Source organism: Oryzias latipes, chromosome 22 (genome assembly GCF_002234675.1).
Source record: "Oryzias latipes chromosome 22, ASM223467v1".
NCBI lineage: Eukaryota > Metazoa > Chordata > Actinopteri > Beloniformes > Adrianichthyidae > Oryzias > Oryzias latipes.
The window spans coordinates 23,301,503-23,318,824 of record NC_019880.2 but is presented as its reverse complement, the minus strand read 5'-3'; the positions used below and the strand labels follow the sequence as shown (position 1 = coordinate 23,318,824).

General features: G+C 43.9%; 1 protein-coding gene across 4 annotated transcripts in view; it reads left to right on the top strand.

The window, feature by feature from the left end:
* Window positions 1-17,322, top strand: part of LOC101172372 (nesprin-2) — a 162,166-nt gene that overhangs the window by 48,982 nt on the left and 95,862 nt on the right. For all 4 annotated transcript variants that reach the window (XM_023951858.1, XM_023951859.1, XM_023951860.1 and 1 more), the window contains exons 41-59: window positions 255-534; window positions 756-1,085; window positions 1,187-1,504; window positions 1,591-1,890; window positions 2,656-2,883; window positions 4,236-4,352; window positions 4,567-4,893; window positions 5,282-5,626; window positions 5,721-5,899; window positions 6,180-6,396; window positions 6,604-6,702; window positions 7,062-7,226; window positions 7,677-8,024; window positions 8,194-8,330; window positions 10,113-10,242; window positions 10,700-10,873; window positions 11,003-15,652; window positions 15,868-16,086; window positions 17,013-17,156. In XM_023951858.1, coding sequence (XP_023807626.1) covers window positions 255-534; window positions 756-1,085; window positions 1,187-1,504; window positions 1,591-1,890; window positions 2,656-2,883; window positions 4,236-4,352; window positions 4,567-4,893; window positions 5,282-5,626; window positions 5,721-5,899; window positions 6,180-6,396; window positions 6,604-6,702; window positions 7,062-7,226; window positions 7,677-8,024; window positions 8,194-8,330; window positions 10,113-10,242; window positions 10,700-10,873; window positions 11,003-15,652; window positions 15,868-16,086; window positions 17,013-17,156 — 8,707 coding nt within the window. The remainder of the gene's footprint in view (window positions 1-254; window positions 535-755; window positions 1,086-1,186; window positions 1,505-1,590; window positions 1,891-2,655; window positions 2,884-4,235; window positions 4,353-4,566; window positions 4,894-5,281; window positions 5,627-5,720; window positions 5,900-6,179; window positions 6,397-6,603; window positions 6,703-7,061; window positions 7,227-7,676; window positions 8,025-8,193; window positions 8,331-10,112; window positions 10,243-10,699; window positions 10,874-11,002; window positions 15,653-15,867; window positions 16,087-17,012; window positions 17,157-17,322) is intronic.

Below are 17,322 nucleotides of genomic sequence, written 5' to 3'. Positions count from 1 at the left end.
TCCAACGTTGAATAAAATACATTTCATATTTAAACAATTATATAGTGGTATAAGTCAATTCGATCAACAACTTGCTTCAGACAGATCAATCTATTTGGATTGTTGGAATATAAAATGATTCATTAACTAAGTCAATTAATCATGCGCCCCCAGTGAATGGTGAAAGAGATCTTGCTGGGTTCATTATATTTTTATGATAAAAGCCACAAAAGTCTTTCAGCTTCTTCATCTTGTTTTTTTTTTCTCCACACAAGCGTTAAAGCTGAAACACTCAGTGAACTCATGGCGTCGATACGCAGACGAGGAGTCCGAGCAGAAAACCTCCTGAAAGATGGTGACAATGCCATCCAGCGCTACAGAAACCTGGAGGCTCGGCTGCAGAAACACGTCGACGTCCAGGACGCTCTTCAGAGCGAGTACTGCCACTTTAAGCGGCAGGCAGAGAACACCAAGTCCTGGATCAGTCAACTTCTGGATCCCATCATCGCTGCTGGGAGTGACAGTGTCACAGAGACGCTGAAGTCCAAAGCTCTGGTATGTGAAAACCCTGAACAGACTCACTAAACAACACTCATGACGTCTTCATGGCTCACTGCATTGTTTGTGTTCCCACTGTCTATGCTAATACAAATGTCTTACCTTGTTTGGCTAAAAAGCATTCCGGCAGCAGAGGGAGGGAGAGGGATTAAGCGATCCTTGAAGGTTTCTCCTCTGTACATGGCTTATTTTCTGCTGGGGGGTTTTCTCTTGACCAGGCTCTTCTAAACTCCAGACCTGAAGGAGAGGCCAAAGTGAACGATCTGAGAACGCAAATGGAAAATCTGCTGGAGCAGGAGGAGTTTGAGGAGAGCCGGAGACAGGAAGTCCAGCTGTTGGTCAGAGATGCAGAGAAGGAGCTGCTTTCTGCTCTGCAGGATGCAGAAGAAGCTCTCAGTAAGGCGGAGACACAAGCCCTGTTGGACAAACAGCTTGTTGCTCTCCGAAGCCAGAACGACAGCTTCAGGTCCTGGATTAAAGACCTGTCTGAGAACCTGACATCTTTAAGAGGCCACCAGGACCCCGAGGAGAAGCTAAAGATTGCACAAGTGGGTCTTGAATTAAACACAGCTGAATTCTGGGCGATATAAATGTGAATTATGTGCAAAGGAACTTAAAATAAATAAAAACCTCAATCTTTTCTATTCAGACTGTTCTGAGCTCCAGGTCTTCAGGGGAGACCAGGCTCCAGGATCTGAAGGAACAATCTCAGAATCTGTGGGATAAAAAGGGGTTGAAAGAGAACATCTCCAGTGCGGTCAGGAACACAGAGGAGCAGTGGTGGGAGGTCATCCAGGCTGCAGAAGCGGCCGTCAAGCAGGCAGAAGAGGAAGCTGCCTCTGAGAGGAACTTTGAGGCTTTCAAAGCCCAAACTGAGAGTGTCCAGACCTGGATCAGAGAGCAGAGGCAGAAGCTGCTGGACCTTGGAAGTCATGCAGAGTTTGAACAGCGGCTACAAACGGCACAGGTTCGAGCCCCCTCACTGTTTACAGTCCATCATAAACGTTCCTGCTGCACGAAAAGATTTCTGACCTTTTCCATCCTCGTCTTCAGGCTTTTAGGAGCTTAACCCCTGAAGGAGATTTAAAGCTGCTTGATCTGAAGACCTTCGGTGAGCGTCTGTGTGAGCCCCCGCAGGGAGGCAGGAAGCCGGAAGTGCAGCAGCTGGTGACCTTCACGGAGCAGCAGTGGACTTCAGTGTTGCAGATCCTCAGACAGCTGGAGCTGCGAGCTCTTTCAGACGACTTCAGCGCTCAGACTAAAGCCACCGAGGCTTGGATCAGAGAGCAACAGCAGACGCTGGAGGCTGTCAGCTGTCACGCCTCCCCTGGAGACAGAGTCTGTGCAGCTAAGGTCTGTCCAGTGCAAACATGGAAACAATCATGGGAAACGGATGACAGTAATAGTGTGCAAAGTGGCATGATACACTTGCTGGTTTGATCCACGATAGTCCACAATAAACAGAAAAAACTAAGTTCAACGAATTAAAAAGACTGACTAAACCAGATAAATGAAACTAAATCTAGGAGGGATGGGCTACTCCAGGCCGCAAGGGCTGCTGGGTCTGCAGGATTGAGATATCCAAGCCCTACTCGTGACCGAGTACCATAGGTGTGTCCAGCCAAGTAGAACATGACACAGCAGGGTCTTTTGAAAACATGTAGTAATTCGGCTCTTGATGCCCGGAGTTGTAATTGATTTCTTAAAATCAAATTATTCGAATTTACTCTGACTGATCGTATGCACCCTGATTTGTTGACTCTAAACTGATAAATTATACACGACTGAAATAATTTACCCTGATTGTTCAAACTTGTCCGGTAAAAAGCGAATAATCACATTTCAAGTTAACAGACCTACATGAAAGTGAAAACCAGACCATCTGAAGAACCAGAAGCTGCCAATGTTTCATTTTGGCCTGGTGTTCATGCACATGTATGTGATTTTTGAATTTTAATGCAAAATATACGTGTTAGGCGGCACCTTTGGGCTCTTGATTCCATAAATGGTCCTCATCGATTACTGTTGCTGGTGCCGCTGGGGCATGTGCGCCCGCACACGTCTGTGTGATGTTTCTGTCTTTATTATGATCTGATTATGATCAAACCTCTGTTCCAGGCTGTTCTAACCTCCAGACCTGAGGGCGACTTCAAGGTGAACAACCTAAGGAGACGAGGCCAGAGTGTGTGTGACCATCAAGACGCTGACGAGGCCAGCAAAGTCTGCGTCCAACAGAGTGTGAAGGAAACAGAGCAGCAGTGGAGGAAGGTTCTAGAATCGGCCAAGCAACTTCAATCTGCAGCAGAAGCTGAGATTTCTCAGAATAGAGAAAGAAAAATGTTAGAGGTGAGATTTATCAAACACAGATCTACATGAAAACGAAATCCAGATGCTGATAAAAATGTTCAGAAAGCTCATAGTTCCGTTTCAAATTGCAAATGTGTATGTATTAAAAGTCTGATCTATACTGGACATGTCCAAAGTCCGGCCTGTGGGCAGAATGAGGCCTGAATTGATATTTCCACTGGCCTGCTGACAGAAACTGTGTGAATTCTTGATTGTGATTGACTACTTTCCGTTGTAAGTGTGTGGCAACACTGTTGCTGCACCCTTCTGTCACATTTTCTATCCTATATCTAAAATAGCAATGAATATTAAAAAGGAAAGCTGAAAAAGCTACCAGGACAGGTGGAATTTGGAGAATCAGCGTTAGGATAAGCGTTGTATGAATGCAGGGTGACCCGATCTGGCCGTCTTTGTGAAACGTTTGGACATGGCTGATCTGGATTTTCCGTGTGAATCCTTCATCCTTTGGTTTTCCATCTTTAGTCTGAATCAGTTTAGGAAAAGCTCATTAACTCCCTTTAACATGAATGAAATCTAGAAACTCTTGATTACCTGTAGAAACATTTAACAAAACAAAAAAAATGTTGCTATTATAGCCAAACAAATTTTGGCATGTATGATAAAAAGAAAATTTACAATTTAATTTCCCTCATTCAGTGTTTTACAAATATATGAATTGGACTCAATGGAAACAATAGGGTTCCTGTTAAATAAACAATAAACCTCTTATCCAACAGTAACAACAGTATTAGTACATAGAAGTACACCAGGTTTGCAAAAACCAAAATATTGTTGGCACTGTTCAGTAATTACAGAGTATGATGTGGACTTTGTTCTGAAGTGTTCCTGTGGAAACTAACATGTGAATAGATTTGACATAAATTGTTTTTTACTTGTTTGTTTGGACACATATTTCATTTACACTTGATGATCTTGAAGAAATACAAGGAATCTGGAAAACTTCCACTGTACTGTTCAGTAACCAGGTTTTTCTCTCTGAGTCACACTGGTTAAAGTTTTGGATAAAGATGTTCTGGATCCACTTTAGGTCAGAGAATCACATCGTTCAAAATGAACCAAAATCGACTATGAGTCGGATCAACAACCACAAACTATGATACTATGATATCAAATTGTTGGAAAAAATGAATCCTACACCCCCAGAAGACAGTAAACTGATCGTTTTGTCATTAGATAGAGCAGGAACAAAAATGGGTCTACACTTCACAAACAGAGGAAAACACAGACGGAAAGGTGTAGCTAACTAAAAGGACTTCAATCAGACTTGGATGATAACTCAGCTTTTGAGACCTAACATTTTGGTTGTTTTTTTTAAATATTTTCCTTTCTAGTGGAGAGAATTTGACACCAATAAGGAAGACACTGAGCGTTGGCTGGAGGATCTTCTTCAACAGCTGGACTCTGTGAGCAGCCGAGCTAAAGCTGAGGACAGACTGCGTGCAGCACAGGTGAGCTGAGCAGATCCACAGCCGCTCCTACTGTCTGCTGTCAGTGACGTTTGTCTTCTTCGTCCACAAAGAAAACAATTTTTACCGTCAAATTTAAACGTTTATTCCTGTGAAAAAAAAACTTCTCTTTAGTTGTCATTTGAAAGATTTGTGGAATGACGTTTGCTTCATTTTGCCAATAAATATTCACTGTTTCATTTCCTTTCATGTTCAGGCCATTGTGAACTCAGAGTCTGAAACAGAATCCAGGCTCCAGAGGCTCGGAGCGCAGGTTCACAGTGTGTGCCGCCAGGACCTGGAGGTGCACAAGAAACAAGAAGTCAAACAGAAGGTAAAAGACATGGAGGAGAGGTGGACCAGAATCCTGGAAGCTGCCAAACAAGCCCTGAGTCAGGCGGAGAGCCGATGCGCTCTTGAGCATCAGCTGGAGGATCTCCAGACCCTGAGAGAAGACTTCAGGAAGTGGCTGGAGGAAAAGCAGCACAACTTCCTGCTCCAGGGCAGGCTGACTAATCCAGAACAGAGCCTCAACAACGCAAAGGTGAGAATGAATGGTAAATGGCGTAAACTTGTACAGCACTTTTCTATCTTCCTGGAAGGCCCAAAGCGCTTTACAGTCACAAACCCATTCACACATACACACACTGATAGCGTCTGTGCTGCCGAACACTGGCGCCAACCTTCCACCGAAGGCAAGGTGGGGCTCAGTGTCTTGCCCAAGGACACTTTGACACTTCATACCATCCTTCTGAATGGAACCTGCAATCTTAGGATCGGTGGTCAACTGCCTTACCACTGCACCACAGCCGCCCGGAGTGAACATAGACTAGCTTTAAAGACATGTCAGTGTTCACATTTATAGGGGACTGATTCTTCTTCTTGTGGGTTGTAGAAAGTGTTGTCTTCATTTTGGTCTTTGTGACTCTTAGGATTTGCTGAGCTGCAAACCTGACGGGGACTCCAAGCTGATGGTGCTCAGGAGGCAATGCCAGAGCTTCCTTGACCGGGAGGGGTTGGAGGAGCAGGAGAGGCGAGACGCTCTTGAGATGCTGCAGGACTCAGAGGAGCGATGGAAAACTGTGCTAGAGGCTGCTGAGAACTCTCTGCAGCGAGCTGAGGTTCGATATTCGCTGTTCAGGGAGCTGGAGGCTTTCTGCACGCATGCGGGCAAGACTGCGAGCTGGATTGACAGCTTGCAGAAACAAGCCGACTCCATGAGGGGGGGCACTCAGGGCACCAGAGCTCAGATTGAGGAACGGTTAAACGTTGCACAGGTAAACACACTGAAGTGATTGTAGTACGGGTTCCTTTTTGCGGCAAAAAAGGACTGTTTTTCTTTTAAATTGTGTCCTTTGCTGTTGTGTTTAGATCGTTCTGGGCTCCAGGTCCCAGGGAGACGCTCAGGTGACAGAGGTAAAGAGGAGAGCGCAGAATCTCTATGAATACGAGGAGCTGGAGGAGGACAGAAGGGCGGAGGTGCAGCAGAGAGTGGGGGACATGGAGGAGCACTGGAGGACACTTGTGCAGAATGCAGAGGAGACGCAGAGGTACTGGGAGACTTCTTAGGCCCTCACAGCTTCCACCACTGATGCCTCATCACACAAACTCCTTCATGAACACAAGAAGAAGAGACAGAAACATGAGGAAGCACCACAACATGACAAAAAAGCTCTGGAAAAGCTCTGTGACTGTCTTTATTTGATCTAATAACTTTCTAAACTTTACCTATAAAATGACACATGTTAAAACTGCACAGAAGCTACAGGTGGAGGAGAACTGGAGCAGAACTTGTAATGATCCAGTCTTTCTCCTTTGTTGCCCACTCAGACAGCTGCAGGGTCTGGTGGACCGCCTGGTGTCCTGTCAGTACAAGCGAGGACAGGCGGCGACCCGTCTGGCTGAGCTGCAGAAGCAGGTGTCCAACCTGCGGTGCGTCTTCCCCTGGCCAGGCCTGGGGGAGCGAAGGCAGGCTGTGGACCAGGCCCGTGCCCTGCTGGAGCAAAGCGCCGCCGTGGCGCCACTGCTGTCTGCTGTGCGCACCCAGGTAAAGGCAGGACGCTCAGTCAGAGCAACCTCAAAGACCTGCGGTGTTTGCGGAAGCATCCTGACTCATCCTGCAGAAATGATCTGATCCTCGATCAGGCAATCACTTTATTGACAGCATATGGCACTTTTCATCAACCAAAGGGACACAAGTTTCCTCAAACACTAACCAAACATGAGATCACAGTTATTCGCTTCTCTTCTTAAGGCTGCTGAGCTGCTGGAAATCACAAAGGATCAAAGCTGGGCAGATCCCTGCTGGACAGTTGAGGGCGGAGCCATCGCTGCTCTGCAGAGCGAGCTCAATGTGAGTCCAGAAAACTGCATAAAATGCACAAACGCTTCTCCCATCTTTAATCACCCGCAATTCCTGTTTTTCTGATCTGCATAACAAAAGAAACCGCATGACATACAATCTGTTACTTACATACATATATCTATCAAATAGTTTTGTTTTTACTCGTGTAATCATGTTTTCTCCGTAAATGATTTGCAGTCATTGATTCTCTCAGACAGCAAAGTTCCTTAATCATTTTTTATTTTTTTATTTTGACCAAACTATGTGAGGTAGATCTGTGGGAACTAGAAAGTGAACCCTGTCCTTGTTGGGGGGGGCGGGGCATTGCTGGCCAAATGAGTCAGTTTGTGGATGTGAAATGTCTTCAGGACGTGGTGTCCCAGCTAGAGTGCAGCATCGTGGTGGAGCGGCAGTGCACCCTGCTATTGGAGCAGCACCAAGCAGCCCAGGTTTGGCTGAGGGAGCAGGTTAAAGGGCTGGGACCCCCCCCAGCAGACCGACAAGGTCTGCACAACGCTGTCAACAATCTAAAGGTGAGAGAAGTGCCATTGTGGTTTTTAAAACAGCTGTACGTTATGTTAAAAAAAAAGAAAAAAGTCTTATTTTAGAGGCCTTTTAATGGACTCCTTTTAGTTGATTTAAGATGATCAATTGTTACACCCTGAGTAGGAACAGTTGTTTTTTAAATGCCAGACATTTCAGGACGTGACAGTTTGTTGTTACCAGCCTTGTTGTTGAAGTATAAACACAGTTTTCATGTCAAACAGTTGCATCTACAAACTGAACTTGATCTTGAAACTATCAGATGGGATTTTCCATCCGAACTATAGGATCATTAAGAGATTTTGCATTTTAAACCCATTCAGTGGGAGCTGAAGTTCAGCTAAACTCTCAGCAAACAACAATGAGCTGCAGCATAAGTGAAGCTGTCTTTTCTTTCAACCCCAATCCTCTTTTGCTTGCATTCCTGTCTCCTTTTCCAGGCTTTGATCCAGACTGTCACCAGAGAGCAGAGGGAGATGAAGGAGCTGGACTCTGCCAGAGACAGTTTGCTGAGCCTCTGCACCCCTGCAGGCCAGGATGCTCTGAACCTGGAGGTCAGCCAGCTCTATGACCTCCATGCTGGCTCTGAGAGGGAGGTGAGGGAGCGGCTGGCTGCCTGTGAGCTCCGGCTGGAGGAGAGTGACCGTGAGCTGGCCAGGATGGCCGGGGAGCTGAGGGAGAGAGCAGCAGCCCTGCAGTGGGAGCTGCGATCCCTGGACCAGGCGCTCAGCTACAGTGAACCACAGAACAACATTGTTCAGCTGCAGCAGCACTGGCACAGCCTGCAGGTGATTGCTGCCACTTTGTTCCTATCATACCTTCCTTCTGCATCAAATCGGTTCGAAAGCTGCAGGATTTGGACTCAGAACCTTTCAGTTTTTCTGTTCACTTCAGAAAGGTTTGTGAGCTCAGTCAGAGAACCTCTCAAGATAAAATGTTCTTCTTCCGTCCTGCTAGAACTGTGAGAACTCCCTGGAGGATTTGGGCGGGAAAGTTGAGGAGTTGCACCAGGAGGTCGAGCAGACGTCTTTAACCAAAGAGCTGCCTGCAGAAATTCTCAGTCTGGTTGAGTCTCTGTGCCAGCAGCACACCAGGTAAGCTGCTGCACTGAGGCGCGGCGTCACCGATGACACCAAGGAAACACAAAGAAATGAAAGATCTGCAGACACAATCTGACTAAACCAAACTTCAGATTATCCTGAAATGGAATTTTTGTGTTGGGAATAACTGGATTCAAAAAAAAATTGTGTTTGCAGATTAAAAGGGTTTATGAAGGTATGAATGTCCTGTGTAAAGAACAGATGAATTAACCAATTTAACAAATGCCACAGATAAACCAAACCATCAAAATCTCTTTTCCACTATAAACAATTCACAACACATTATTGAGAAAAAAAAAAACCCTTTAATTTATTTTCTGCCATTTTATGACCATAATTAAAATGACCATAACGCGTTAAGTTCTCAGAACAGATAATTCTAAGAATGGAAACCATCAAAACGTAATCACTTCCTCAAGAGCCCAAGTTGTGTTTAATACAGCTAACTAAATAACAAAAGGTTACCCTAAAAAACACCAAAGAACTTATTATTTGCCAACTAATAACAATAAAAAAATACAGGTAAATTTATAAATTGGAACACTTGATCATTTGAAATTATGAGGCTGGATTTTAAAATTAGAAATGCCCCCTCCCCGCTTTTTTCTTTTCTTTCTTTGAAAGATTGTTTTAACAGCAGGATTCCTGCCTTCCTTTTGTTATCTTTTGTTACAATTGTGTATACAAGCCTGAATATGTTATTATTTGCAATATTTTGTAAAAAATAAAAATAATTTATTTATTCATTCATCTTCTAAACCCGTTTTGTCCCTTTCGGGGTCACAGGGCTGCTGGAGCCTATCCCAGCCACTTGTGGGCGAAGGCAGGGGACATCCTGGACAGGTCGCCAGTCTGTCACAGGGCCACAATCACACACTCATGCACGCTCACTTTCACGCTTAGGGACAATTTAGAGTAACTAATTATCCTATGAAGCATGTTTTTGGATGGTGGAGAAATCCCACGCATACACTGGGGGAACATGCAAACTCCACACAAAAAGAACTGGGGGGGGGATCAGTTTAAATACTTTTTAGTTCCAACGAGCAATGCACCATTTCATCCCATTGAGTCCGACATAAACTGAGTCTGGAGTCCGGCTGCTCCTCTCAGTTTAATCCAGGGGTCTGCAACCTTCAGCGCTAAAGGGGCCGTCTCTTTCTTACTGACCAAAACCCACCGCCAGCTGCAATGTCCCACATTACCGTATGGAACAATGCACTTTTACAAAATGTTGTGCCCATTAAGCCTTTTATTTAGCTTTTAAATGTTTACACTCAATTTAGCAGTGTTATAATTTTGAAAGTGTAATTTAAATATATTTTGCTTTAGGAGGCCGCACATAAACAATCCTTTGAAAATTAAATATATCGTGGTTTCAATTGACTAACCCTATTATTTGTTTAAACATTTGTATTTTTATTCAAAGATAATAAATAGCAATGAAGGAATAGAAGAGCCTCAGGTTACAGACCCCTGGTTTAATCAAACCCTGATCAGCCTCTCCTTTTGTTTCAGAGAGCTTCCTTTTGTTAGCTGCTGCTGGAAGTCCTCTGTCTCCTTTGAGACAAATAGACTTTACCAGCATTTGGATGCATTGTGGCAAAAAGCACTGCTGTAAAATGAAAGACATGTTTTAAAAACACATTACCTGTCCCACCACAGAGCAGAGTCAGCGCTGCAGGAGACGACAAAATCCCTTCATTTACCGTGCTGTTGAATAAAGAAACGGTGCTGCGCTCTGTGGCTTATGTTGCATGAATTCACTGTGTGCAGTCTGAGATCCAGGCTGTGCCAGCATCTGGAAACCTGCTCTGCAAACACAGCCAGCTGTCTGAAGAACTGCCTGTGCGCCTTACAGAGGTGGAACCAAAGCTGCCCTGCAGACTCTGCGTCAGCCTTGCAGGTACCTTTCTCCTAATAGTATTTTCATGTTTGTTAAAACACCTCATTAAATCATTTAGTCAGAACTGCCATGAGTGCTTTTGACCTTCAATGTTTTGGAGAAAATTGGATGTATTTTGTTTTTAAAGACAACCTCCCATGTCCCAGGAGGAGGACACTCCCATGAAAATTGTGTTTTTTGGGGATTTTTAACATGTTCTTGTGGCATTTTTCTCATCATTTCTGAGTATTTATTTCTACAAACTGCCATGAATCAGACAGATAGGACTGTCCACATTGGGACAACGGCCTATGAAAGCACAGGCTTGACTGAGGAAAAGCTGCTGTTCTGTTTACAGCTCACAGTTGGAGGGATGGGGGCAGAATTCAGCTGGGATTTTACCAACTCTCTCTCTGCTGTGTGCATATGCTGCCTTCTCTCACAGTTGTTATGAATATTTTTTGCATCCCTGTCTAAGGTTGCATTGCAGGAGGGTAAGACGTTGAAGGAAAGCCTGCAGGAGGCGCTGTCTTGTCAGCAGTTTTTAACAGCCTGTCTGATGCATGAGAAGCTTGAGGAACTGCAGAAACAGTGTTTGGAGGCACTTGGAGAAGCAGACATACACACTACTTCACTAAATCAAAGCTTAAAGGTATTATTTCTATCCTTCTTGATTGCAAATAACTCTCCTGTTCAAGTGACCACTCTATTTGAAAAGCATGCTTTTGGTCATCGTGTTTGTTATTATGAATCAGGTTTTTTTTTTTTTTTTTGGTCACAGGAACACGATCAGAAAAGGAAACAACCTGAGATTCAGCCCTCGGATGTTTTCCACGGATCCACAGAGGATACAAAGATCTCTGTCGTTGCGCCTCCACGGAAAAAAAAGCTTTCAGTTGAGAAGTGTCAAGTACAGGAAAAGGTTCCTCTGAAAGAGGAGTCTACATCTGTTAAGGATGCACTGCTTGAGCCTCCTGAAACACCAAGTGGAACGGAAGTCACAGGAGGCACTGCAGTTTTGGAGCTAACCAGTGCAGAATTGAGCTCCGATGAGTTTCAAGGAGCAAACTCAAGAGAAGAAAAAACAGACGAAGAGATGAAGCTGGTTCCTGAGGAATCTGCTGCGATCCATGCAGTAGCTTTACCTGTGGATGGAGCAGAGACTTCACCCCAAAACCTCAGGAGACACTCAGGTTCAGATGAAATCCAGGCCATACTGGAAGCTACTGTTGTGGCTGATGAGCTAAAGCTAGTTTCCCAGCATGAATCTGCTAGTTTAGAACTGAAGGAGGTTTTACCACCCAAGAGAAAGTCAAAAAGTCTTCCTCTACAGGATGCCGAACAGAAAGTAGCCCAGCTCGACGAAAAAACAGGAAGTCAAAGATTTGCTTTAGATTTGAGGAAGGAAACAGAAGGTTCAGCCATAGCAGAAGCAAAACTTATACCTGCTAGAAGAAAATCAAAGAGTGGAATAGCCCAGTCATCTGAGCTGACCGTTTCCCATCATGCAAGTGCTGACAGAGAACATGACTGCTCAAAACCTTCAGCCTTACTGACTGAGCCCGAAACCACGGACACCATCCCTGCAGAGGACAAGCCATCTCCAAGTAAAAGAAGGTCCAAAGAGAGCAAGCATCTCTCCGAACCAGCTGATGCAGAACTGACTGAAAGCACACAGGATTCTGTAGAGCAGGTGCATTTAAAAACCAAAGAAACATGTCAGGCTGAGGAAGAAATCCACAAAAAACAAAATAAAAAACCCGACTCATCAGATGCAAAGACTGCATCTGAGAATATTGAAGAACCAGACTGGGTCGAGCCTTTGCAGAAAACAGAAAACATTATTTTGAAAGAATCAAAAGTCACGCCGCCAAAGAGGAAGTCAAAGGGTGCAGTCAGCCTCTCTGGTGAGATTAGTTTGGAGCTGAAAGAAACAAGAACCGATCTTGATAGTGCTTCTGTGCCTGACCAGTCAGTTACCATAACCAGTCGTGACGATGGCACACTCAAGTCTGTCGCTGTAACTTCCCAAGATCTTTCTGGTGAGACAGAAACACAGACCATCAAAAAGCCTGACACTTTGATGAAAGAAGCATCTGATGAGGGAACCCCTAACACTGATCCACAGCCCACATCCTCTCAGGAGGTGTCTGAAGATGTGAAAAAAGGAAAGATTTCGCCACCAAGAAGAAAAGTAAAGGCTCAACAACTCTCCATACAGATTGAAACCACAGGTTTGTCTCAGACCAATGAAGACTCCCATCTGGTTCATTCCACAGAACAGAAAGAAGCTGTTCCTGTGGAAATTAACGAACCCATATCAGAAAGAGGGTTCAGGAATTCCCTAGAAACCACGGAAACTGAGAAAGAATCTCCAAGTCATGTTCTGGATTTAAGTGTTGCAGTAAAACCAAATGAGCAACCATCAGCTGTTACAGAAGCAGAAAGTTCCAATGGTTTTACCAAACCTCTTTACAAAGAGACTTTTTCTGTCCAGGAATGTGACACTGGGAGGCTTCCCTCTCCTACAGAGCTACCCTGTCTTGTTGCAGAAGACAGCAAGTCCAAGAACACTGAGAGAAAGTCAAATGATGTGGACTTTTCCACAGTTTCAGAATCAGGACTTCAGGATTTCACTGATGGAAAGACAGAGTCTTCTTTGGAGGAAGTTGACAAACCTACCACAACTTTGGTCACAAAGAAGACTGACTGTATTGATGATGATAGTATGGTTGTTGACATGAACACGGGTAAGGAGGACACAAGAGAGCAGGCTCTTGGTGATCAGGACTTGCTTCAGCTGCAGTTGGAGAAAGGAGATGGTCCACCTCAAAGTGAGTTCCGTAATCTTGAGTCTGTTTCTAAAACAGCACAGTCTGCTCCAGCAGAAACCACACTTAATGAATGCTTAACTGCACAAGATGACTTAAATATAGCTCTGGTGGTTGACAAACAAGAGCAACTAGCCATCTCAGCTGCAAATGTTCAGAAGCAAAAATCTGATGACCACGAAACATTTATAATAGGTGAAAAACAGGTACTGGAACAACACCCGGCTTCTACTGGTAAACCAGGAGACATTGAGTTGAATAGAGCTGAAGTTGATACTAAAGAGCACAGTCAGCGAGAATCTTTTGACATAATCTCTGCTGAACAAAATAGAGATGATCCAAGACAACTCGTAGACATGGAAACCAATCACAGTCCTGCAACTTCAGATGTTATTTCTACCTCAATGACTTGTGATGTGCAGGAAGAACCAAAGACAGCAGACGAACCCAGAGCAGACGCAACACACATTGCTGCTGGACAACATAAGGGTGACGTGTTGTCTCCTTGCACAGAGCACACTGCTGACATGGGAGAAAGATTGTCTTTACACACTGACAAGGAGTCAGTTTGTGACTCTCCTGCAGCACTAGACGTGCCCTTCCTAAAAAACCCGGCTGATGTAGAGACTGAATCCCAAAGTGGAGCTGAACAGGTTCCAACAGACACAAGTTCGGAATCTGTGCAGCAGCTTGAACATGCTGGAAAAGCTGATTTTGAGTACACCTGGGCTGCAGGTACCCAGAGCAAACTGCAGCATCCACAAGATGTAGAGATTCAAGAAAAGAACGTTTGCGCAATCGTTCTAGACACAAGTCAAGCATTTCTACAGACATCTGGTACTCGTCCCTGTGAAAAGGATTTTACCGAGACCTGTAATGAGTTGGATTTTAGACTAGAGTCAGTAACATCTGACACTTTGAGCTCTGAGTTTCCAGAACCTGAACACAAGAGTGATGATGCTTTAGAACAATCTGGGTCCAAGTTTATGGACAGAGATCTTTTATCAGAATCCCATATGGAAGCTGCTCCCCGTTCTGATGATAAAGACACCTCAGATATAAATAAATACATCGATAATCTGTATGAAAGCATATGGAAAAACCAAACAGAGGTCCAAAAACGATACCTGGTACTTAATGTCCCAGATAAGATGATCTTTCAGACTTGTGAGGCAGACTTTGCTCACAGGTCACAAGAGACTGTGGCTCAAAGTGACACCTCAACAACCCTTCCACATGCAGCAGCGTGGACTCAGAAAGGACCGACTCTGATGACAAAAACAAGCCCATCAGAAGACGACATGTCTGGACAAAGTGAAACTGGGAATCGGGTCAAATTTTCTGATCAGAAAACGTGTCTGGAAAGACCAGAAAATGTTTTGGATTGTCTTGTTGAGAAGGAGCAAAGTGAGGAATTAACATATTACTTGCCTGGTGAACCTGAGAGCCAGGAGAAGGTCTGTGAGGTACGCATTCTGCAGCTCGATATGAGCACCAATCCTGGGGAGGAGGAGGACAGCATGTCCTTCAGACTAGGGAGGGAACAAAGAATCGACATCACCAAAACCATTATCCAGGATGAAAGTGAACAAGAGACCAGACCAGAAGTTCAAGATACACTATCTCCAACAGATTTAGCCAAACTCCACCCTTCCTCCCAAACATCACCAGAGCCAAAGACAGAATTTATAGAAATACAGTTGTTTGAGCAAACTGTAGTAGAACCCAGAGAGACTGAGACCCAGACTGAGAAAATCGAAGCAGTCAAGGAGGAGAGCAGTCAGGATGAAGATCCCTCTTCCATTATAGATGGCAGGGAATCTTCACTAACATGCCTAGATGAAGGCTCCATCTTTTCTAAGAGAGTTCCTATCGAAGCTGAAGAGTGTGTTCTTTATATTGATATACAAACAGCTCCAGAAGACCAAGAACACAATTCTGCTCCCAGAGAAACAGAAAAGAAGATAAACATTGTTCAAACCGACATTCAGACTCAAAGAATAAACCAAACTTCAACAGATAGTGTTGCAGAACATAAAATATCTGAGATGAAGACTGAAGAGCAACAATCCGGATGCAAGGACTGTGGGGATCCGATACAAATTTACTCCCACAAGACAAAAATTAGCTCACGTTCCCCAGATGTCATCAATCACACTCAAACTGAAACAGAGTTCACGAAAACCACGCAGGAAGGACCTGGACAGGACATAGAAGAGGTCCGAGAAGACCGCCTTGAAGATCCAGCTCAAAGACTTGAGGTAGAAGAAAAGCTGGTGACGATCCAGAAGCAGCCTGGCATGCTGGATTTCCAAAAGGACATAAGCAGCAATCTGCAGGTCCATCAACCAAACCTTCAGAAGGCAGGTGTTGTAGATGCTGCTGACGTTCTGCCTGACAGGTCGGAGTCTGCAATGACTCAAGAGGAGGATCAAGAAAGCATCAGTGGCTTCCAGTCAAAGGATGATCCTGTGACTACTGGAACAAGTCGTGAACAGCTGCAGCTGACAGAGGAGCACAAGCAGAGACAAAGTAACGTCACCATGGAGACATCCCCCGAAATGAGTCCCACAGAAGTCTTGGAAAAGGAGTTTCAAAACGTAAGTTTCCACAGTTTGAGTGTATCTGTGTGTACTTGAAGAATTAATTGTGTCTGTGGAATTTTTCTGTCTTTGTATTCACAAGTCAGAAGTCAAACTTTCATCAGCTTTAAAAGCAAATTTAAGGAAATATTCACAGCCTTCGTGTTTACTTGATGACGGGTAAAGAGCAGCTTTTTCTTGAAATGAATTCTGTTGTTTTGTGGCTGTTGTAGGAGGAGATGTCAGGTCCTAACAGGACAACGACAGAGGTATTGGGCACACCATTGGCTGAGAGGGAAGCTCCTCGCCTGGAAGAGTCTTTTTATCCGATAAGTCAAGAACAAGAAGTTTATTTGAAGGCTGACACAGAAGTCCAAAGGCCTCCAAAGGAATCAGCACTTAAGAGCATCTTCTCAGAGATGCTAACAGGGTCAGAAGTCCCCAGCCTGGAGGTATCATGATGAAATGCTTAATTCTTTTCTTTTTTAACTAATTTACCCAGATTCTATCTTGAGACAAACACTGAACAAAAAAGGAAAATCATGGTGTAACATGCATGTTGTAACTCATTTTGAGTCTCATTGTGACTCTAAATACCTCTGTTCCCTCAGTTCAGAGATTTAAAAACATATACCGGTAGTTGCAGTCACACCATTTTGTAATCCCAGACCATGAGACTTCTCCCACAATCAGACAGACTCTGGACAGACATACCGCAATCGTCACCTGGATCATCTCATGACCTTTTTTTTTATTTAATTTGAATTAGGACAGTGCATATTAAACAATGTTTCAGCAGCTGCTTCAACATAAATATGCCAGAGTTAGCACAGGAGCTAAATTTCATCCGTTGTCCTAAGGCAGGATAAAAGGTTCAACAGTTACATTTACAAGACAATTCAATAGCACAATATTTGTGGTAAAAATATTTTCAGAGGTTATTTACCACAAAAAGCAAGTCCAAGAAAAACCAGAATAACTATTGTCTGCAGGACTGGTTTGTTTTTTTTAGCCATTGTTTCAGATCTGTTTGGAAGGTAGGGTATTCTCATTCATACAGTCTCACGTTTACACAGAATTCCTTCTTTTCTCCGATCAGTGGTGGATAATGTTTACTGGAACCATTTAGGCTTGTTTTTGAATTTGAAACAAAAGAAGATACTTAAATGATCCAGAATGAATAATTCCATTTTATTCATTATTTTGTTTGTTTGTTTTATACTATTTCTCTCAAGTTATAGAAGAAGGTCTACCTTTTTATATTTTGGAATGCATTTTTTATCCACAACAACAGCAGCAAAACCATAACTGAAATAGTTTTTTTATCAGCAGTGAATTAGTTTGTTAGTGTTGGACTTTGTGTTTACTTAAACCGCAGGAGGACGCCCTGGAGGCTCTGACCACATCCACCTCTGATCTTGGACTTTGTCTAAGCAGACTGGTATTTAAAGTCCAGTCTTTCAAGAACCGTCCAGCGGAGCTCTGCCCAACAGCAATGACTCGGCAGATAGAGGAGCTTCAGGTGAGATAAGAGACAGCTGCTCCAGAAGAATCAACTTGAGATATGAAACTATTTTGTTTTCCAACATAAAGACGAGTTAAAGATCTCTGTTTCCAAAGGCAGCTGATTGATGGTTAATAATAGTAAAGGTTGCATCAGATATGCAAGTATTTACTAACCTTTCTGT